The sequence below is a fragment of the Brachionichthys hirsutus genome, chromosome 15 (assembly GCF_040956055.1).
Source record: "Brachionichthys hirsutus isolate HB-005 chromosome 15, CSIRO-AGI_Bhir_v1, whole genome shotgun sequence".
Classification (NCBI taxonomy): Eukaryota; Metazoa; Chordata; class Actinopteri; order Lophiiformes; family Brachionichthyidae; genus Brachionichthys; species Brachionichthys hirsutus.
Window position 1 is genome coordinate 7,026,932 of NC_090911.1, and position 22,230 is coordinate 7,049,161.

Sequence of the window (22,230 nt, forward strand, 5' to 3'; positions counted from 1 at the left end):
TTTTATCTCCGGCTGCTAGAAACCAGCAGCCACTACAATGCTGTAAAAAAAAAAAAAAAAAAAAGATTAATAGCCCATGACTCATAAACTGCCCCCAAACAAGCCCTGCGGTGAAAGTATGCACCTTTTTACTCGATTACCATATGGCAGTCACTTCACCTGCGCGCACACACGGGCTCTGAAGTCATACACTCGCAAACGCAGAAGACAATGATGTCAGTAAGAAAAGGTCATAACAAAATGGTAATATTCTGACGGGGATCACAAATGAATAGAAAATCAAAAATGTTTTAACCTTTGGAGACAAATTGGCAAAGTGTGTCGTGGAATGAGGAAATCTCAAAGTATCATCGCTATGCTCGCGTCTTCATTTTTTTCATTTTGAACGCAGCAGACAGAAAAAATGCACTTCTTTATTCCATAGTAGAATTTATTGTTTGTTTCTTTAGTTGTGTTGTCTATTTATTGCGCTTAAAAGCAGGTCAGTTTGACACAGCATTAGATGCCAAATAAGGAAGGCAAAATAAATGGCGAGAATAGAAATGGGGCGTGGTCAAGAGATCTGTGAAGGAAGTTTTGATCAGCCTGCGTGTTCTGCAGTAATAGTGAGCGACTGTGTGAGACTGTAATTGTTTCCGAGCGGTCTGCTCTTCTGATTTGTACATTCAGCTCCTGCCCTCTAGAGCATGTGGCTCTCATCTACCCCCCAGTTTGTATAACATCACTGCAGGAGGCTTCAAGGGTAGGAGGCCAAAGACATTATTGTGTTTGTGTGTGCGTGTGTGTGTTATACACCTACTAAACACCAATGTTTTACCTGTTTTCTCTTATTTCTTGCACTTCTGCCGCTGTTTGTCTTCTTTAGATCCATTTGCATTGCTACAGAGCCCCCTCCCTTGCTGCATTAGCTGTCTTTTATTTAGATACCCCCCCCCCCCCCATTCCTAACCTGATAAGTAATTATTAGCACCCAGTCAGTTTAGGGGGGGGGGGGGGGGTCTTAGGAAGACAGCCGCACATTCTCACACAGACATTTGAGTGCTGTGTTTTGGAAATAGCACAGGCAGCACGTCTAACCCCCACCCTCTGCTATTTTTGAAACAGCCATTGATAGTGTGGTCAGAATATCAATTCCGTTAGCGGCAGAGAGGTAACGCTCACTCAGGAAAATGGACCATAGCAAAGTTTAGAACCTGGGATTGGTTGCTTTATTCTTCAAAAATGAGACAGGTTTAGCAATGAACAAGACAATCAGTGAACAGTACAGATGTTGTTTGCAGATGAAAGCCATAAGCCAGTCATCATCAAGAAGTGGCCGGCTGTCATTTCAGTGTTCGTGTTGAAGTCATCGCGGCGAAAGGAGCTCCCGTAGTCATCAAAGCATAGCTACAGCTGGTTGAAGGGGACCAAATCCATTCAAGAGGTGATTTGGTTCCATTTTACCAGCTTTAGCAAAGCATTGTGGAATCACTCTTTCAGAGACGGACATGTGAACTTCTGTGAAATGAAACGTCTCAAAGGCTTTACTGCACTTGAGGCGTGTCCAAAAAAGAACCAGAGCGACATTGAACATAGAAAGACAATATTACACCCCAACATCTTATTAACTGCGAGTTGTGGCTGATCACGCAACGTCTACCCGTTGGTGGACGTTTAACTCCTTACCAATAATGAAGTTGATCGACCTTTTCTAATTTTCTCCTTTGCAGCCTCCCAGTTAGCATACCCGCCCTACTTGTTATTTGTACGCAGTCTATGCTTGTACCTGCCCAGAAAGTAAGAAAAAAAGGTGTTTGCCCCGAGAAAAGGATAATAATAATCGGTGGCAGTGCACTTGAGTCAAATGTCCTAGAGACATGAAGCTAGAGACAAGCTCTGACAGATGGGTCCTGCTGCTAGCTCGCTGCCGCTGTGGTCACTGAGACGGCCAGTCGACAAATGCACAAGCTCACTCCTGTTTGTACAGCAGCACTCGTGGGCGTCAAGTCACAACATTAACTTATGCCAGATAGATAAGTCCAAAAGGCTAATTTGTAGTGCAGAAGGTAACTTTTACAGTTCTTTGTGCTCTGCTTTGTGCACTAAAATTACATTTCTCTGCTAGTACAAAAAAGATCATAGTACAACTCAAGAGTTACTCCTAAGCTGTCCCTGCCATCAGAGCAACATCGAACATTTCCCCATATTTTTTGACTTGCACAATATTGCTTCTATTTCTTTTTTGACGTAGCTGTTGCAGTATTTATTTATTTATTGCTACAAAAAATTGCTATGTAGCTTGATCTGTGTGTCGGAGAGATAATTATATGATACTTTTGTTTTGTTGCTATTTCTCATCTTTAATTTCTGTAGTCATGGGTCATAATTATTAGCCTTATAAGCCCACATCATGAATGGCCAGCAACAGCTGAGTGATATATGACAGTATATATAGATAGGATGGAGGTCAAAATAAGGCCAGCTTAATATGGCAGACCAGATGCAGGGCTATTTGTAACATGCAGTATATACGAACATTCATGCTTGCTCACTGACACACTCGGTCTCGCAGTCACTCTGAGTCAGGTGGTCAGTCTGCTCACTTCATCTAAGAGCCATAACAGGGCAAAAGCAAGGGGGGGATGACAGGCTCTGAGCATTTGATAATGTCAGCATCTGCTGTGTTTGTCACTCAGACAGCGGGTCAATGCTATTGAGGGCCTGGGAGAAACGCGCAGTGCAAGCCATACAATCCTACACACACCTCCGATGCCTTGACAGAGAAGAGAGCTTGGTAGCTGGTGCTCCATGCAGATGCAGCTCGAATGTGGGGGGGGGGACTGAAACCCAAAAATTCAGCATTATTCTTTATGCTCACTAAATATTCTGGACTGTAGTGTCCCATTCTGTCATGTGGCTTACTGTTTTTCTACTTTTGCCTATTATAAATTGATTCTAAATCAATTTCACAGCTGTTAATAATAATCTGCCCATCATATTCTTAATTTCTTAAACGATACATCTAACCTGACAAAATTAAATGTAATGTCATAATATTGGCAATGCTAGAAATATATTATTAAATGTTTATTTTGACAATTATTCTTAAAAGCAGTGAAATAAAAAAAAGAATGGAGACTGTTACTGTTAGTATCAGTCGTCTCTTACATTTAAGGTGAATGGAGTAAGTCGGCTCTACAATTCAATTCAGAATGAAGTGATGTGTTTTTTCTTGGAAAAGAGTTCTTAATTGAAGAAAATGTCATATTAGAGCATGAAGCGCTTCCAATGTGCATTTACTACCTGATTTACAGTTTCATGCACCATTATCTACTGTTTGAGGTTTACCATTGGCAACGTACATTGTACATCTCCAATAATCAAATTTGTTAATCATTCTCAAACGGTAATGGGGAAACTTGTTTTCATTTTTCTTTCTAGCTAGAATTTATTTAACATCCTTTTTAACAGCTAAACTGCAGTGTTAAGCCTGTGCATAAACAGGTGCGAACATCTATATTCCGGCAGAGGCCAGAGAGGTCAAGATAGATATGAATAGCTCACCATGCAAACCGTTCCCCCGTCTCCCCCTTCGCTTCATTGCTCTTGGTGCTTCGGTCCGTATTCTGTGGCCGCCTTTTGTTTGAAATGGTGAACAATTAGAACCAGCTGACGGGCCACAGTCGACTCTGATCCTGCATTGTCACTTTTTTGATGGTCTAATCTGACTTCCATGCAGCGTAGCAAAGCATTTGGCAAGCATAGCAAACGTGAACAATGAGAGCAGGAATCAGTGGAAGGGAGGGGAGCCCGGGGCAGCCAGTTTTGATGCTGGGTGGGGGGTGCGGTTAAGGGCAGCAGAGTAAAGGGAGTGCTGTCACAGTTGAACACACACTGTTGTTAACACAGGAACCATATGATTAAACTGCTGTCAGGATGGCATATTCACCTTTTTAAAATGGGAAAAGATGCACTTTCAAATTCACCAATCAAAATCAAATAATTATTTCGGACTGAAATTGATCAGCTATGCTCGTATTTGACTTTCACAGGTTAAATGAGAGTTGAAACCAGTTTGTCAGCATGGCTTTTGTTGCTGCAACTGCTGCAAGCTTGTGGCGGCAGTAGCAGCAGCAACCTCGTTGCCTCTTGATTCTGCCTCCTCAGCAATTATGTCCTGCTTTTTCACTTGCAGATAAAAAAAAAAAAAAATCAACAGTGGCAGAGGTTTGGTCCTTTTCACCTTAGTTTATTTTCTCCTTGAACCACACTGGGAGCATTGAAGAGATTATGGTATTAATGGCCAGGAGCAGCTCCAGCATACCGCTCGCCGCCTACTAAAGTTTGCTGGCTGAATTTCAAAGGGTAAAATACAGTAAAATCACCCAATAATGAAAGGAGCTCCTGTTCATATGGCGATGTCACAAGATGGCTGTTGGCCCATAGTTAGGTTAGCGTGCTTGTCTGAAGTGGTGCGCTAAACTCCCACTAGTGACAGAATATATCGGGTTGTGCTAACTGCACACAATTGTGTCATGAATTATTAGCATCTTTTGAATGAGAGATTTTTATTGGCAAAGTCGGCCAGTTTGAAAAAGCTGCAGGTTCCCTACAGCGATCGTTGCTGCAGTGTGAGCGCCCAGAGACAGTGCAGCTAATGTATGAGTCTAACCACTCGCATTCATGCACTACGCTATTTTCCTCTCTCCCACTCACTCTGCCCTTCTCTGGATATACTTTGTCTGCAATTTCTGTTTCTCACACAAGGATCACAGTCTTAATGATCTGTTAAACACAAACACATCCTCAGAAACCGCTGTGTCCAACTCTTTTTCACAGAATGAGGAATCTCACCTCACCAAGAATACATACTTCTTTACATTCCATAGCTATCATATGTTCATATGGGTACATAAAGAAGTATGTACACCAAGGAGGTAATCTTGAAGTATGAAATATTCTCACCTTCCGCCAAGGTCAGGAAGTTACGAGCAGTACATTTTTCCTCGCCGTTCTCCCTCTCCCAAGTATGGTAATCTGCACCGTAAGGTGACTTTGAGTGTAAATTCAGTTCAACACTCAAGGCTTGCGTTTGGTTGCCATGTAAGGCTGAACAGCCCATCCCTCCGCCCCTGAATACAACAGAAGCCTTGCAGTCCATACTATCGTCAACTGTCCCAGTGACCCCGCTGTCCTCCAAACAACATGGAGAAACCAGGAGGATCAGGCGGTGGAATATACCGGTCTTTTCATTTGAAGTTAGGTGGTCGACTTTTTCTTCAATCCTGGAAAATGGCTGTAGAGGTCGATCAAGGGTCTGGATAAAACCGTCAGCAAGGAAGGGAAGAGTTCTCTCCGTGGTACAACGTCCATGTGAACGATCCCGCGGTGTGCACTTTGTCTTGAATGACGACGGTTTGCTGAGTCTGGGGAGCAGGGGTGTACCTATGAGCTAAAGTACCCTGCTGACATACTACACATATTCACTTCTCTCCTCCCACTTTTCTTTCTGCCTCCCTCACCACCACCTCGTTCTCTTTTTTTCACCCCCACTTTCTATATCCTTTCTCTTTTCCTGCCTCTCATTTTGATCAGTGCGTACCCCCTCTTGACTATCTTATGTCAGCAACGACCCCAGTGGCTCACTGGACGGCTTGCTGATGTGTGGAAAAAAAGAGTGATTCAAGTGGAACAGGAAGCGATTGTGAAGCAGGATTTGGGTTTTAGGCGCAAGGGCAGGCCATAGGTCACATGAAGGTGCTAATGCTCACTCAGCGCTTTTCTGGCTATTTGCCCCACCCCACCACGCTACCCTTTTCTTCTCTACATACACTATTTTTATGGCCGTTAAACCTCATCTGTCTACAGTGAAACCAGATGCTCTGCAGTGGGGGAGGAACAATCAATAACCATTTGCATGATGGCGAGAATTGTTCAGCAAGTCTCTAATGAATATTTGCCCCAGACCATCACATTCCACAAGTCAGCATCGCCTCCAACCACGCAATGCTAGTGAACAGGCGCATCGCTGACACAATTGGTGTAAAGCAAAAAATTTAACTAGAGGGAAACGAGGTTAGATTTGACTTTAGAGACTCTATGGCAGTGGAATATTTTTTATTTTTTTTTATTTTATATTTTAATCGATGCAGCGTTTTTGCAGTGGACAAGTTTGGAATAGTAGTGACAACATTTTGAACTGGAGAGACAGTTGGTGGACGAGCCGAGTCCTAAAGGTGTGACGTCCTGTTTAGGAAATGTCACAGCCACCCGAGAGTGTGAGCCAAGAGGAGAGTGGGTGGCAGGGGGAAACGCCTTCCTAAATGGAGGTTGGGGAACATGAACCAGGAAATTAGCCCGGTGCTTGTTGTGGTTTTTGTGATGGCACTGCAGCACTGTGTGTCCTGCATGCCCTGTGCCAATTTATTACGAAGAGAAAGGATAAAGAAACTGGGTTACTACCCTAATTGTGGATTTAGCCGGTGACACACCTATACTTAGCCAACAATTGCTATCTAATTTTTCCTACTGCCCATCCACACCCCCACATCTGTGTTAATACACTCCTCCCAGCTTTATCCTGTCAATCCCTTTCCCCCCTATTTAGAATCGCGGATCTATTAATGTTCATTATTTTTGATGCTTTGTCATTCCTCTGGTCAACGCATTCTATCATACCACCCCAATAAAAGTGCGGCATGTTGTCAAACTTACCTCCCATCAATTAAGAATGGCAATGACCTCCCCCCCCTGCCCCACAGCTAAATTGAAAAGTGGTCTCGTTAGACTATCAAGAAACAACAAAGATTATTCTTTAAAAAAGGGGAGGAAAAAAGAAAGAATTTTAAAGTCCCAGTCGTAACAGTATCCGTAGCCGTGGTGATAAAACATCTTGGAGGGTATCGGACGCAGAGGATAAACTGCGCGTAGGGGAATGTCTCTCCACACCGTTGCGGGTCTGAGTTAACAAGTCCATCATTAGATAGCGGCAGAGCTGCAACCATGAAGCCTAATGAGCCAAAGAGCTCTGCTGCTGCAGCATGTCCGGCCAGTGCCAGGAACACAAGAGAGGGGAGCAAGACAAGAGGGAGGGAGGGAGAAGGAACAAGATGAGAGAGATAGAGTGGAGGGTGCAAAAAAAGCAGGGCTAAAATCCATGTGGGCCACAGCAAGTCCCCATCCTTCCTTTACCCTGTCCACATCATCCAACATCCTCTTCCTCTCCATACTTTTTTCTTTTACAAAGCCTTTATTTCTCCCCTTCTTTTAAGACAAGAGGAACAGAAGGAAAAGCCCAAAGGTGTTCTCTGGTTAAGTTCTTGCCCACTTGCTGTTGCTGCTGCATTCCACTCTCCCTTTTGATTACGCGACTCGCAGCCAAACCATGCGGCTAATAACTGATCGCATCCAAAGAGAGGGAAGGGACGGGACAGGAGACGTCAAGGCCCATCAGGGCGAAAGTCCGTCCAAAAGCGGAGGAAGAGCATATATTACCTGTCAGATCAGTTTCTTATCTGAGCTGCTCCTCCTCTCTTCCCCTCCTCTCCTCCTCTTCCCATAGTGAGGAAAGCCATAATGACCTAGAGAGCGCTCCAGCTGCTGCAGCCATCGTGTGTGTCGGGTGCACGCCTGACTCGCTGAATCAGCTTCTATCATTGGGGGGGAGGAGGGGGTGGTGATGGGCGGGTCGAGTGCCAGAGTCAGGGAGAGGAGGAGGAGGAGGAGGAGGGGGGGAGCGGCGAGAGACCGAGCAAATACACTCACACACACACACAGCCATATTCCCATACATACACAAGGCATACCTTTAGAAAAAGAAAGACGTAGCGCTGATATGAAGAGCTGCTGTTTGGGGGGGGGGGGGGGGGGGTGTGCAGAGAAAGAAGGAGGGGTGGAAGAAAATCTGCAGCACTCTCCATCATGTGCATTCTGAGGGAGAGAGCTAGGAGGATGCCCTGGTCTAGAGGATGCAGAATTGTCCTCCCACCCTCCTTTTCTTATTCCATCGACACGCACAGCCGCTGAGCATTATCCTGCTCCTGAAATGCGCTTTTATGATTCAGAGGAACTTTGCACAGTAGCATAGAACAGGGATGTTATTGAAATTATGATTACGTATTTTAAAAAGAGGTGGCTATACCTATTAAAGGCATGTGCATTTAATAGTCCTTTGCAATCCATGCAAATTTTTTAATCACTGTTGGGACCATTGAACCTGAAATACCCACCTCGCACGTTCTTAAAAGTGCGCCACAAGCGTCTACATTTTACTGCGAAAAAAAATCAAGTCAAGATGCAAATGTGTAGTTGAAAGGTCAGAGAGCATAGGAAGAACACAGTAATGACAAATTAGGGACAAGAGGTCCTGCAGCCAGTTACTTCCTACCCCACAGCATGTAGGTTTAAGCTGAACGGTTAGCACTATCGGAGAAGCCAAGCATCTGAAACATGCCTCTGCCCCTGTTGCCGGGCTGCTCATGTGTCTTGTCTCTCAACCTCCCTTACCATATTTAGTCAAGCAGTGCAAAAAATAGTTTGAGCTCCACTCCACTCCACTCTGCTCTTCTCCTCTACGCCCCCCCCCCCTCCATATTCCCATATTCTCCCTCAGCAACTGTTGGCTACAGGTTCCAGGAAGCCACCCCTACGGCACCCTGCCTATCAATTCCACTGGCCTAGAGGAAGACAGAAGTGTTAGGCCAGCTAGCCCCTGATACCATTTGCTGTGCTATTTTTAGTAGGTCCAAATAAAGTGGTATCTCGTGCTTCCACTTGTATATTCTTGACTCTGTCCCTTACATCCTTCGCAAACTCCACCACCTCCTCTGATAACGCCCCTTCACTTTTTGTGTCCTCCTAACCCCCACCCCTCACACCTCATCATTCTTTTTATGGCCAAAGCATCCGTACGCTCAGATCTGCACTCAGAACAACGGCAGACGAGAGAAATGAAGAGGAGAATAAGAGTTAATGTGTAAGCAGAGAGTCATTAAGGGTGCTGAAATGCTAGAAATTGTGTTTTCCCTTTTAATTAATAAATTTAGGCACCAGTATTTATTTATACTGCTCCTAGCGATACAGGGAGACGAGTAGAAGGCTCACCTGGGGAAAAAGTTAGGTCTTCTTACTCTCCTTTTTGAGCTCTCATTAATTTTCAAATGTCTTTTTCAAGGCTTCCCGAGGCGCGGCCACTGAAGAATCTGTTTAATTAGTTAGTCTCATTATGGGACACATTATACAGTATAGAAGCAATGTCCTCTGTGCCCTCCTCTTTTTCTCTCTCTCTCTCTCCTCATATACTTCAATGGTTTAATGTGTCATGAGAATGAGACACCCTCGATAAAAAGTGGATTTTTGTCAAAATATTTTCCCGAGCTAGAAAAATGTCTGGCCTTTGCTTTGTTGAGACTGGACCAAAGTCCAGAATTGCACCATTAGTTCCTTTTTGGTCTGTAACTAATGCCGTTATGTGTTTGGAATATCCCCTCAGTGGTGTCCGATCTGCCTCCTCCAGCCGCCCAACCCACCAGTTTAATCCCAATTACATCCCGACATCCTGTCTGCTCCTGAAACTCAGCAGCACGGCTTACATCTTGCTTCCAAGATGAATAGCGCAATGCTGCAGTTAATTGATCAATAAGAAAAGGGTTGACTAATGGAAGTGATTTCCTACACTGAATGAAGGGGTGGGAAGGTTTCTTCTTCTTCTTCTGTGTACTGCCTGATATTTGACTTGCTGTCTGCCAGCAGGATCACACAAATAATACAATGTTTAAGATAATGAAAAATAAAAACGGGCAAGCAGGGTGTCACTGGATTGTCCATAGGCATGAATTTGCATGTGATTGGTTGTTTGTTGCTTGACTCTGCAATTAACTGGCGACTTGTCCAGGGCTTTCTCACGCCCAGTGTCAGCTGGGATAGGCTCCAGGAATGAATGTTGAATTGAAGGAGTTTACAGAGATGCATTGGTAGATAATTGCTTTGACTTTGAGATTAAATTCTAATTTATTTATTTTTTAACATTTTCAGAAACACATATTGTGACTTTTGTGATTCAAATTCCCTAAAATTGTAAAGCATGGAAAAGAGCAGCGGTGGTTGTGAATGCCCTTTGAAAACTCTTCTGTGTATGTGTGAAAGCACGTTGCTAGTCGGGGCATGCACTCCTATTTGGACATTTTTCATGTCATTTTTGCTCCACTTTTTGATCTGTAATATATTGTGAGGCCGTGCAGGCTAAGGCACCTTATGTGTGACACTTTGGAATATAAATTGCTTCCTTGCACGTGATGGGCAGATGATGAAAGGTGGGTGTCCTCTCAGATCGCTCAGATTTATTTTCATGTAGGATTCCAATTAATGCTGGAAAGGGATGAAGCCCTTGGTTTTTGTGTGTCGATCCCACTGGTAGCCTCGCTCAGTCTGTCATCGTGTCTTAATGCCCTTCTATGTGGCTACCCAGCAGTCAACATTATAGAGCGATTACAGCCTTTTTAATGAGTCCGGTTTGTGCTTTTTGAGTAAATCTTCATGCCCTCTTTCATCAGCTTGGCTTACTTTATCTCTCCCGTCAGGTCCGCTCCTCTGCCCCCCCCCCTCCATCCTCCATCCTCCTTTCTACCCCACCCTCCTCCTCCCTTTGCATAGTGCATCATTTGAAGAGGTGAGGCTGTTGAGCACTTGGGGGAATAAAAGTGATTTATGAATGGGCCAGCCTACCTGGGTGCTGGAGGGGGAAGCCAGTGGTTGTCAGGCTCACTGATCCAACAGCCCATTGTTCCCTCCAGCCTTACTGCAGGGGAAGCGCCTCTGCCTTTACTACCTCTGATCCTATGCTGTTCATTACTGGCACTGCATGTTACTGTTAAGTGATTCTCAAACTGTACAAATACCTATGCACTGCAGGAGCGCATACTATATCTGTACACCATTTTCACAGAGGCATCCATGCCTACAGTAATACTGATTACAATTTTAGTTTGCTTAAATGTGCACTCAGTTAAATATATTACATACATTTACATAGCTATACTTTTCCTGAATTCTTCCTAAAGACTGTGTTTGAATTGACAGAACACGAGAGGAAATATGTTGCAGCTGCGGAGAAGGGATGGAAGGGGCAATTACAAGATGTCTTCCTTGTCTCCATGTGCTAATAAACAGATACACACTGAATATTGAGGTTGAGATCACTTAGACACAGTAATGCAGCTGTAACGGTTTGCATGCTTATCTGTTTTGTCTGTGTGATGTCATCATGTTTCCAGAGTAACACATGATATTTCCTGGTGGCAGGATAGTGGCTGTAATTCATTAAATTATTTTAAATCAGTTATGTCAAAGTAGCGTTTTGAATCCAGATCAACTACACCTTGTTGGTCTAATATGTGTGCATGTTGTCTCGAGAGACGGATCGTGTTGATGTATTATTTTAATTGCGAATGTCTCGGTGGTACATTTAAACACTGTTTTTTCCCCTGTATTATTCAAAAGGGTGTGTACACATTAAAGATGGAGTGCGGCGATGGGTTCTTCCAGTTAGCTCATGTACTGCTTTGATGCAGCATGCGCTGTGACTTACGGTAATTGAAAAGTGACCCAACCCTAGAAGCCCTTCCAGTGTCCACATCTGTCTCCACATCTGTATGAGCTGGGACCAGGCCAACAGATCAGATAGAGGATGAGCTGACACAAGCCTCAATGCCCCTGTGACCAATCAGAATGCCTACACTTCCTCTTAGGGTTGGGCCAACAGTGGCTCTGAGCCAATAGTTAAGCTCAGCCATGCTGTAACGCTCTTTCTGTCCTGCGCCATGCAGAAATATCAAGTCCCGGCTGCTATGTTGCTGCAGACTATGTTGGGCGAGGGAGTGGTGGGGTTAGGAGAGGCAGGAAAAGATGGATGGATAGAGGGGAAAGAGAGAAAATGAGGGATCAAGGGTGGATGGAGGGGAGGGGGGTGCTCCATCCCTTACTGAAGGGACTCAAGGACATAAAGAGCTTTGGGGAAAGTGACTATAGCATGCCAAGAGACAGGCTTGAATTGGGAAGCATTGATGGTATGGGATTTTCTGACTTGCCAAACCTGGAAAGCGAAAGATTTATACGTGGCACTTTAAATGCTACAGCAATGCAGGTAATAAATATCACAGAGCAAAGTGATAAACGTCTGCAAGCATACCTATCTGACACATTTATTATTTTTCTCTCTAACAAGTCTAGTTTATCAAGTTAGTTGATATATTGGAATAAGCAATTTAATTTGCATTTGTCTTTGATGCTTCTTGAACCTCAGGCCTGGGCAGTGTTTTTTTGTTTGTTTGTTTTATTGAAACTGTCTTGACTGAATGAATACATAAATTAGTGTAAAAATTGCTTAGGATTTCGTACAGCACCAAACGTCGGTAGCAAATAAGCGTGTTGCCAACCATGTATGAATTTTTAGGGGTTATTCCTGTTTTTGAGTGGCTAAAATCAAAAGTGTCAGACATACAGTTTTCTGACTGGTGTTGGTTTGTATGAATTTGTTTGCTTGTGCTCGTAAACTTTAAACTTGTGTCGAATCGTTCAAAGAATGATTTGGGAAAAGTGACATTTGTGCTGCATTTCATTTGTAAAAAGCATTTTATTATTGGATTAGAAAGACCAGATTTAAGTGCAGAGAAATCCAAATTCTGCAAAACCGGCAATCTATAAAAATGTGAATGTGTGGATTATTTTCACGTCTCTGTGAAGCCTTAATTGTCTAATGCATTGCAACGCTGATAAAGGACATCTCGGCAAACAAGTCTGCTGTCAGACAGTTTTTGTGCTGCCCAGGGCGCATGGCCTTTTGTCTCGGCACTTGGGGAGGCAGCAGCTGACGAAAGGCGTTTTGATCCCTATTACTTCCAACTGCAAACAATAGATTTTAATTATCAAGCCACTCTTTTAGCCACAGCTTCTTGCCCTGCGTATGTGGTCATAAGTATAACTGCTGAACAAACGAGTCTCGTCAAATCAACTGCGGTATGCCAGCTTTTTGTTTGCATTTGTCTTTGGAAGATATGGTTTTTCTGTTGTGTTTAAGGTGCGACGCTGCTAGTCCCAGGTTGCTATGTGTAAAGGGACCCTCACAGGTTTACACCATACAGAGACGAGCATTTCAGTGTGAGTATAATGTGTGTTTGGGAGCAGAAAGGTGGGAGGCAGGCCAGGGAGTGAGGGATGATTTAAAGAGGTAGATTTTCAGTGAGACTGTAGCTCATGGGAGCCTCGCGAGACTGTCCGTGTGGTGACAGCGTGGCATGCTGCTGAGTAGCTGTCGATCGAAGGACCTTCAGCATAGCTAAACCCAGAGACAGCCCCACGGTGTGTATTTACTGCTTTGAAGCTTTGCGTGGAAGCACATGCAGTTCATTTCAATGTTCTGGAGTAAGTCTTAACTTTCTTTGGATAGGAATTAAAATGAACTTCATAATCACAAAATGGATGGTATTTCAGTGACAATGAAAGTGTCATTGTAAAAACAATTACGAGGTAATTCCGATGCTTTTGGGGGTGAGAGCAAGGTAGAAAGGCTATGCAACAAAGTCTTAAACCTGTTTACATTTTTTAAGTCCACTTTGTTAACAAGTAACGACCTCGGTCATCTCATTTACAGGCGCTTTATCTGCCCTGAGGTAGCGGGTCTTGCTGTCGTTTATCCCAGCTAACTAAGGGCAAAGAGGCGTGGCGCCAGCGCATCACGGGGCAACACACATAGACAACCACGCAACGCACGCAGACAATTTAGAGTGCCAAATTCACTGACATTTTTAACTTCTAATGTCACATTGCATTCAGTTCTGTGCTGTAAGGCAGTTTGTCCATCAATGGTGTCTGTACGACTTAGACAGAAGAAAAACGCATGTCGAGCATGCGCCGCGTTATCCATAGAATTTTGAAGGGATCTTTTTAAGCTTCGATTTGGGTTCTCTGCTCCATCTCAGCAGTTACAGGGCCTTTTTGTTTTAGTACAGAGTAATGCATATAGTGTGTAGTACAGTATTGTTACTGCACATAGTAGACAGCTGCAGGTGGAGTTACTTTACAAAGATGTATTGCATTTTTGATAACCCATCTATAAAGCCAGGAAAGCAGTCATGAGGGGTATTCTTTACTGTTAGGTCACAGTATCTTTGACAAGTAGGGTCTTGTGTTCGTGCATTTAACTTTTTTTAACTTGAGATAAGTGACTTTAGCCATAATGTTACTAAACTTCGCCTTGTAATCATTATCATTTCAATTTATCCAATTCAAAATCATTTTGCTAATTAATGTCTCAGGTTATTGTTGCACATTGTCATTATTAATTACCGGTAGTCATTTAGTTGAGTGATTTTCTGCACAGTACAGTGAAGTAGTAATTAATTTCAATTTGGTTTTGTCAGTATTTATACAGCTGTCTCGATTTATTATTCAGTATTATAGTGACAAAAAAAACATAATACACAATCTACTGCATTATATAGATCTATTCAAGCATGTGCCAAAAGTCATGTTTAATATAACATGTCTGTTTTACAGGTAATGATGCAAGCGAACATTTGTTCGATGTGCTTCCAATTTCATTTTATTCTACTATACACGCCTTTGCTTCATCTTTTATGTCATTTTTTATTTTATTTTGGGTAAAGGATCTGTATAATGGAAGTTATGGACAGTGTCGAAATGAGAATGAGACTTTTTCAAAGTGCTGAGGAGAAGAAAGTGCAAAGGAAAAGAAAATAATTGGGTCATCTTGAACCAATGGGACATTAATGCGCAATTGAGCTTTTCTGGCTGGGTTGCTGCCTACTTCTTCATAAATTGCTATCAATCAGGACGCTTCATAATGATTTAAAGCTAATTGAATCTAAACCTTTATTGCCCCTCCCTATTTTAAAATGGATTTACCTGAGGTGTTTGTGAAAATGTACCTGGCATCTCATAGACACTCTTCGAGGCCCTGGCAATAGCAAACGTGATAACCAAAATGTCATAGAAATGCACCCCTTTTCCTGTCTTTCCTCTTCACGGTTTATGCAAATGGTCCTTAATAAAGGCATGCTCACTCAGGGGCTTCAGGTGCATGCAGGCAGGAGAAGGTCACATTGTAAGGGAAATTATTCTCTTCACGACATGGTAATAAAAATCTTTTTTTTTTATTGAGCTGAGCCAGTTAGGTTCTTGTCCTGAGCTCGAAGCTGCGCCACTATCTAAGATGCCACCCAAGTTCTGTCCACAGCGGAACAGCCAGTAGCTGTGGGACTGCTCTGACTCGCCGAGATGGTAAGTAATTGTTGTTAGCGGGTTACCGGGGCAAACGTTGACTTCAACCGGTCCCTTTTTGCATTGGGAATATAGGCTTCATAAATCATTTGGCTTGGTCAATATCCGTTTTGTAAGTGTTGAAATTAGGCGCCAGTGTTAAAATCCTTCATATTTAAGACAGCATTACTGCTCAGGTAACTCCTCTCAGCCGTACCCACCAAACCACTCCTGTTGGAATTGGTTTCCGTTTTGATGTATTATGTTGCTTTTGCGAACGATTTGTCGTCAACAAAGTCCAGCATTCAAAAGGACATATTGATCTTGCTTCAGAAAAGCTGACAATTCATGTCCTGCCTGAAGCCGTCTCATCCCAAAAGGCTCCTCCAATAAGGACTCTGCCTTGGAGAGTAAATCACAGCGATCCTGGGAACAGAATTTTATTGAAAAACCTCACGAAACATGGTGCGGATGAATATATTTCATTTACATTCTTTTACATACAGGTCAAAGAGGTTGTTGAACTGGGATGCCAAGGTCAAGTATTGACTTTGACAGTTAAAAGCATTTTGGCTAAGGCATTAGGGTATGAGGAGTATTCTCCTGGTACAGATCTGATCTGTCTGTCCGACTAAGTATTCTTAAACAATATCAGTGTCATAAGGCATTCTATTTTCCTGAGGCAGGCAGAATGTGAATCTCCTTTCTTGAGCTTGAAGCCTTAATTAAAGGATGATGGCATGCCACACACGTCTCCTACATCAGCATAACCATATGTTTGCGCGTGGCCATTCATCTCATGCTAGATGTTGACTGTTTCCATTTTGCCTTGTCCTACCAAAGTTATTATTCCCACCGACTCACTTTCTTTTGTAATTACGGCCAGTCCACCTCACAGATGGCTGTCAGCCAGGCAGGGGCAGCAGAAGGGTTCTGTCGGCCCCTGCTCTCTCTCTCTCTCTCTCTCTCTCTCACACACACACACACACACACACACACACACTCATCCAGCCTCTTTGATGCAATGACAAACGCTAACACACGGAGCTGAGGGGTGTACAGGTCAATGACAAATTGCCGTCCAAGACAACAGACCCCAGTGCAGCTCTCCTGAGGGACTCTTGCGATCTCTTACAGGGTGACCCAGTTCCATCATCGTCTCCCCTTCTACCTCTCTCCTCTGCCATTCCCCCTCCTACATTCACACGAACCATCGCTATGATGGTAAAGATCAGTTGCACCATCGAGATCACCACTTTACTTTAAATGTCAATGTCCTTCTCACGGCAGATTCACCTTAGTTGTCTAAATGTTAACTCCCGGGTCAAGTCGGTGTTGTCTTCTTCGTAAAGACGTCTACAGCCAGCGCCGGTTAGCCTCTGCTTCCATGTCTTGCTTGAATCTGAACCTGAAGTGCCAAAAACAGGGTTTCTCTCACACACCCCTGCGTTGCAGCTATCCTCACTTATTCAAAAGGGGGGAAAAAAGTGACTAGGATTTATTTCTTAATTCTTAATTCACTCTTGTTTTCTGCCTTTACTGCAAATAGCTTAACTGCAATGCAGTAGTGGCTGTATGAGGCATTAATATTAATGTCCACCTATTTTGCCCACTGTGGCAGGGAGCTTGTCAATCTAGATTTCTATTGGAGGAGCTCCCTACTCCAGCAAACACCTGCCCAGCAATGACGTACTATGTACTGACGGAGGAAGATCATTTTCTTTAGTGTAACAGACTTGCATTTATTGGCCGAACGATTCTACACACAGCACATATTTCCAGCCAATCCAGATCACACAAATGTTCTATGTTGCGGCAGGAAAATTGGCACAAAGAGAACAAAGGCGTCGTGGGGGGACAGTTGCCCTTCATTTCAGAAGAAACTGCTGTAACAATTCTGTTCTATCACTCTAACGTAAAGGAAAGCTAAGAGCACTATGTTTAAGTGCTGGGAATAAGTTTTAGTTTATAGCTCGAGGCAAAATCTGATTTGGCAAGGCTTTTTCTTGAATAATTTGCCTGTTTAAGTCTCAACTCCTAACTAGTGGGGGATGCCTTAGATGATGCCCCTCCTGAGATGGTAAATCTAATGAGTGCAAGCAAATAATTCTATGTAACAAAGGCGGCACATTGTGAATGTGAGATTAGTTGGAATGGGTGCAGTTTCAATCATATTTAAGCAGTGCTCCTCTGCATTAAGTGGTTGAAGATAGCTGCAAGCAATGCAGGTGTTAGTGTGTGTGTGTGTGTGTAAGTGTAAGCCTCTATGCAATGCGAGGAAGAGAGAAAGAGGGAGGGAGCTGGAAATCAGTGTTCTGCACCGTTCATCGCTGCAGCAGCGTACCAGCCCTGGATCTGTCCATACAGAGGTGCTCTGCCTGTCTCTGCCTTCCTCATGAGGGTTTGATGATGATGGTGCTACCTTTCATTACTCCAGAAGGTATGAAGATGAGCTGTAGGTTTAGCAAAAAAAAAAAAAAAAAGCCCCAGTGAACCAGCCATCCTGATTACTTTCAGTCTGAACCCTTGCATGTTGGCTTGTATTAATTTATTAATAGTTAACAGTTTTTATTGATTGTCCAGACTGTGGTCTTCCTGTTGGACCCAGTACGCCGTCAAACCCTATTTACCTTGCTTTAAGCACTCCTATGCTCATAGGGGGGCTGTACAGCCATATCAAAGACAAGTCACCCGCCTCTTTTTGCCGCAATTCAGAGACGTCCTTCATCGTTATTTAGAGTTGATCAAGGACAGGAGTGATGCTTCAAGCGTTGATGCTTGCAGGCTTTGTGAAGGTTCATTGTGTAGAAAACTAAAGCCAGGACACAAGAATAGTTCAAATGTTTGTCATTTGTCATGCCATTTATTTTGTTGTCTTTTATTTTTGGTTTTAACAAGTATTGGAAACATTTGTGCGTAAGAGTAGCCTCTTGTCTCTGTCGCCTTTATTTATTTACACCCAACAGACCGATGGTGGTGCAGCATCACCCCAGTGTGTGATTCAAATGTTCAATGACTAGCGTGATATTATATACAGTGGAACCTCGGTTTCTTAAACATAATTTGTTCCGTAAAATACTGTTCAAAAACCAAAATTATATTTCTTTATTTATAAATAAAAAAAAATCTTTTCTTTTCTTTCTTCAATGGCAGGTCGACTCAACCTGAACCTACTCCGGACTCCCCCTTCGCTCGCGTGTCGTTGGTTCGCCTCGGCTCCACTCGTCTGCTCGAACCCCGAAAATCTGTTTGTCTTCTGATCCATTTGAAACAAAAAAATTAGTTGTTTGGGAACCGAGGTTCCACTGTGTATGTGCTGAGAAGAAAAAAATAAGTTCCAAAACAAGAATTTACCTTCTTTGATAAATCGTGGCTGATCTTGTTCTTTGTTTGAATCTCATCAATTTAAATTATCATTTGAAGTTTTACTTGTCTCAGTCAACTGCTAATGCTACTAGCTGCATTATATATAATCTCCCAGTTGTGGGTCATCCACGTGTTATGTAGTCAAACCATCACACCCCTATCTCTCCCACCACCTCACAGATTAATTCGGTTTCTGCAAGCATCGATTCTGCACTGTTATTATCTTGTTTGCCAGCTCAGAGTTGGAACGAGACAAAACCACCAATTATACCTTTTGTAACGATTGTAAAGAACAACCCTGTCTTGAATAGGCGGTGTAAAACGAGTTTGTGACTCCTTCTCAGCCCTCTTCTTCTACAGTCACCTTTGCAGCCATGTCTCTCTCTGCATACATCCTCTAAATGACCTTCAGTGGCACAAAACTGTGTGCGTCTCCTCACAGCACACCGAGCCGCCTCTCTTAAACAACGCTGTGTACACAGTGGCGTTTTTCCCTCCCTTCCCTCCATGTCGCTTTCTTCCCAGGAGGAGACTTGAGTGAAAGCAGTTAAATCTTGTGTAATTACCATTTTCCTCTCAATGATAGGTGCTTCTGCGCGTCATCAAGGGAAAAGTGGCTTTTCTTTTTCTTTTCTTTTTTAAAAGACGGAACTCTGCTTTGCAAAAGAAGTTTACATTGTTTTGGCTTTATCGTGTCAATATGTGTAAATCAAATATTCTCTGCTGTAAAAACATGCTTTGGAACATCCAGTATTTGATGCATGCAATAGTTTCTGTCTGGTCAGGAGTGATCAGTCTGTACAGACACTAATTTCTCCTTCCCTCCTTTCCTCTACTATCCACCTTTCTCCCGTCCCATCTCTCCCTCTCTGTGCAGTGCCATGCGTGTGCTGCTATCCAAACTGCCAAGGCCTTGGATCGTGGATGAGAAGAAGGATGATGGCTACACTGCACTGCACCTGGCTGCGCTCAACAATCATGTGGAGGTGGCAGAGCTGCTAGTGCACCAGGTAACACACCTACTGTTACACACACACACACACCTGTAAAAAGCTAATCCATGATTAATTACTTAAACTGCCATTTATTTATACTCTTTTAAGAGACCCAAAGCAGCCCTAAGCATACCTGCATCAACTATGCCTGCACTAGTCTCCTGGCTTTCCCTGGACTGCAGACCATTAAGAGCAACTTCCAGCACACTCCCTGCAGCCAGCAAGCTGTACACCACTTGAAGTTGCTGTAACTGCCATTTTTTTTATTGAATCCATACGATTCACCGCGCCTCCAGGGGTCTTCTTTTAGTGCTGTTGTGTGCACACTCATATCCTCCTCTTGCAATCACAGTGTCTGGTATTCCCCTTTGAGATTGCAGGTTTTATTCCCTAAAGCCTAAAACATGCAGGAGACATACAGCAAAAGTCACTTGCGCAATTGGGAATCAAGTTAATTACTGTGTGTGGTGAAAGGCAGCAACGTTGCTGCAGCGGTCCAATGCATGAACGCTCGCTGTAAAAGCTGCATTTCAGCAGGGACAGCCCCCCCGCCCCCCCCAGTCCCTGCAATGGGCTTGTTCGTAGTGATGGCTCAGCTTTCTATTCAGAAACTGCAGCACACAACAGTGTGCACTGCAGATTCCCTGCCAGGCAGGCAGCCAGTTAGTCAGTCTTATTACTTGCGGTTTAACACACTGCACGATCACAAGGATTATCATCCCTCAACATCTCCTTAGGAGAGGTGGTCGCATTTAGATATGACTATTACTTGTATCTTTATTTTTGGATCCCTCCCCCCCCCCCCCCCCCCCCAGTTCGCTGGGCACCCAGTCGATTGGATGGATTGTAGGAAGGAAGTTTCCACCTTGAAATACGACACCAGAATACATGCTTGACAGATATTTTTTCCTTTGTTGCGTGCATTTGCCGCTTGCCTCCACAGATGTATGCTTGATGCATATATATTTATTTTGTGTGTGCTCCTCTCCCACCTTCTAGGGCAGCGCCAGCTTAGACATCCAGAACGTCAACCAGCAAACGGCATTACATTTGGCAGTGGAGCGTCAGCACACCCAGATAGTGCGAGTACGTGGACCCTATATTTTCTTCTCCTCCTTTTATATGCCGTCTGCATTTTTCCTACTTCCCCTCTTTGCCGATACCACAGACTGAAGATGCTGTCTATTAGTCCCTCAAGCACTATTATGCCCAAAAGGGCTGCTGAATAACATCAGTGCAGCCCCACATTTAATTTCCACCAGTGAATGTCCTGCAGTTGAATGAGGTTCTGCTTTAGATTGATGCTCTCTGAGGCAATGTCCTGGTTAGTCATCTAGTGAAGTGTTAGATTGAGATTGCCACGTTGCCATCTTGTGGAGTCAAGAAAAAATGCACTCCGTAATTGTGGACTCCGACACTGGGTAATTAATTGAAAGCCACCATTATACATCAGCACGTTCCATTTCCATTGTGGCAGCAAAATGTAATTGTTTTATTTTGTTGCTACCTATTTGTGTGAATGTCGATGTTTTTCTGGACAGCTGCTGGTGCGTGCAGAGGCCAAGCTGGATGTGCAGGACAAGGACGGGGACACTCCGCTTCATGAGGCACTGCGTCACCACACGCTGTCCCAGTTGCGGCAACTCCAAGATATGCAGGACGTTAGCAAAGTGGAGCCCTGGGAACCATCTAAGAATACAGTACATACATATTTATGATTTACTCTCACTGTCACTCTTATATTATGATAAATGACTTGGGTCACGGTTTCTTGCACCTTAATCTCACAGCATTAAGACATTCATACATATGCATAATAATAATAAATAATAATACATTTTATTTATATAGCGCTTTTCTGAGAACTCAAAGACGCTTTACGGTGTACATAATAAAAATAGTAAAGTAATACAGAAAATACAAACAATAAAAATGTGTACACGGATATAAAATCAATAAAATTCAAACAGTAAAATAATACATTAATGTATATAGATTAAAGACCCCCTGCATGCAGGACAGAATAATGCTCCCGTTACAACATGGAGATTTTGTAATGAATCTGATATTAATTAGCAATAATAATGGTTGATAGGATACAAAATCATTAAAAGGTAGCTACTCTGATTTCAGTAATCCAATAATGTCAGATAACACGCACTCATTAGGATTTAGTACGAAAGCTGAACAGTATTGGATCAATCCTTAATTTTCTTTTGGAGCAAGCTTGTAAGTCTGATTCGCTCACCAGTATTAAAATGGGATTTTCCCAGGTCATTTGACTAATTACAAGTTTTTTTTTTTATGTCATAGTATTTAGCTTTAGCAATTTGATTTGTTAGGGTTGGGGAGAACTGGGGTAGACTCATTGAGGAGACTGGAAGAGAAAGAGAGGTGGGAAAGTTAATTTGATTTAGATTGGGGTGCTGGGGTTAAACTACCTGACAGTCATCTTAAAGCATGCCTTTGATTGGTTCATTAATGGTGATCTGACAGTTCTTTAACAATGTTTGTCTGAATTTAACTCTTAAGCTCTTTTAACAGGCCCCGCGGGAAGTTAATTTACATGGGATCTTTTAAGATCACCTCATGCAGAATTCTGTGTTGAAGTGTCACA

The 22,230-nt window shown here is 43.2% G+C and overlaps 1 protein-coding gene across 1 annotated transcript in view; it reads left to right on the forward strand.

Moving 5' to 3' along the window:
- mib1 (MIB E3 ubiquitin protein ligase 1) overlaps nt 1–22,230 on the forward strand; it is a 42,408-nt gene that overhangs the window by 15,277 nt on the left and 4,901 nt on the right. Inside the window, exons 13-15 of the mRNA XM_068748571.1 lie at nt 19,496–19,628; nt 20,613–20,699; nt 21,155–21,313. Coding sequence (XP_068604672.1) covers nt 19,496–19,628; nt 20,613–20,699; nt 21,155–21,313 — 379 coding nt within the window. The remainder of the gene's footprint in view (nt 1–19,495; nt 19,629–20,612; nt 20,700–21,154; nt 21,314–22,230) is intronic.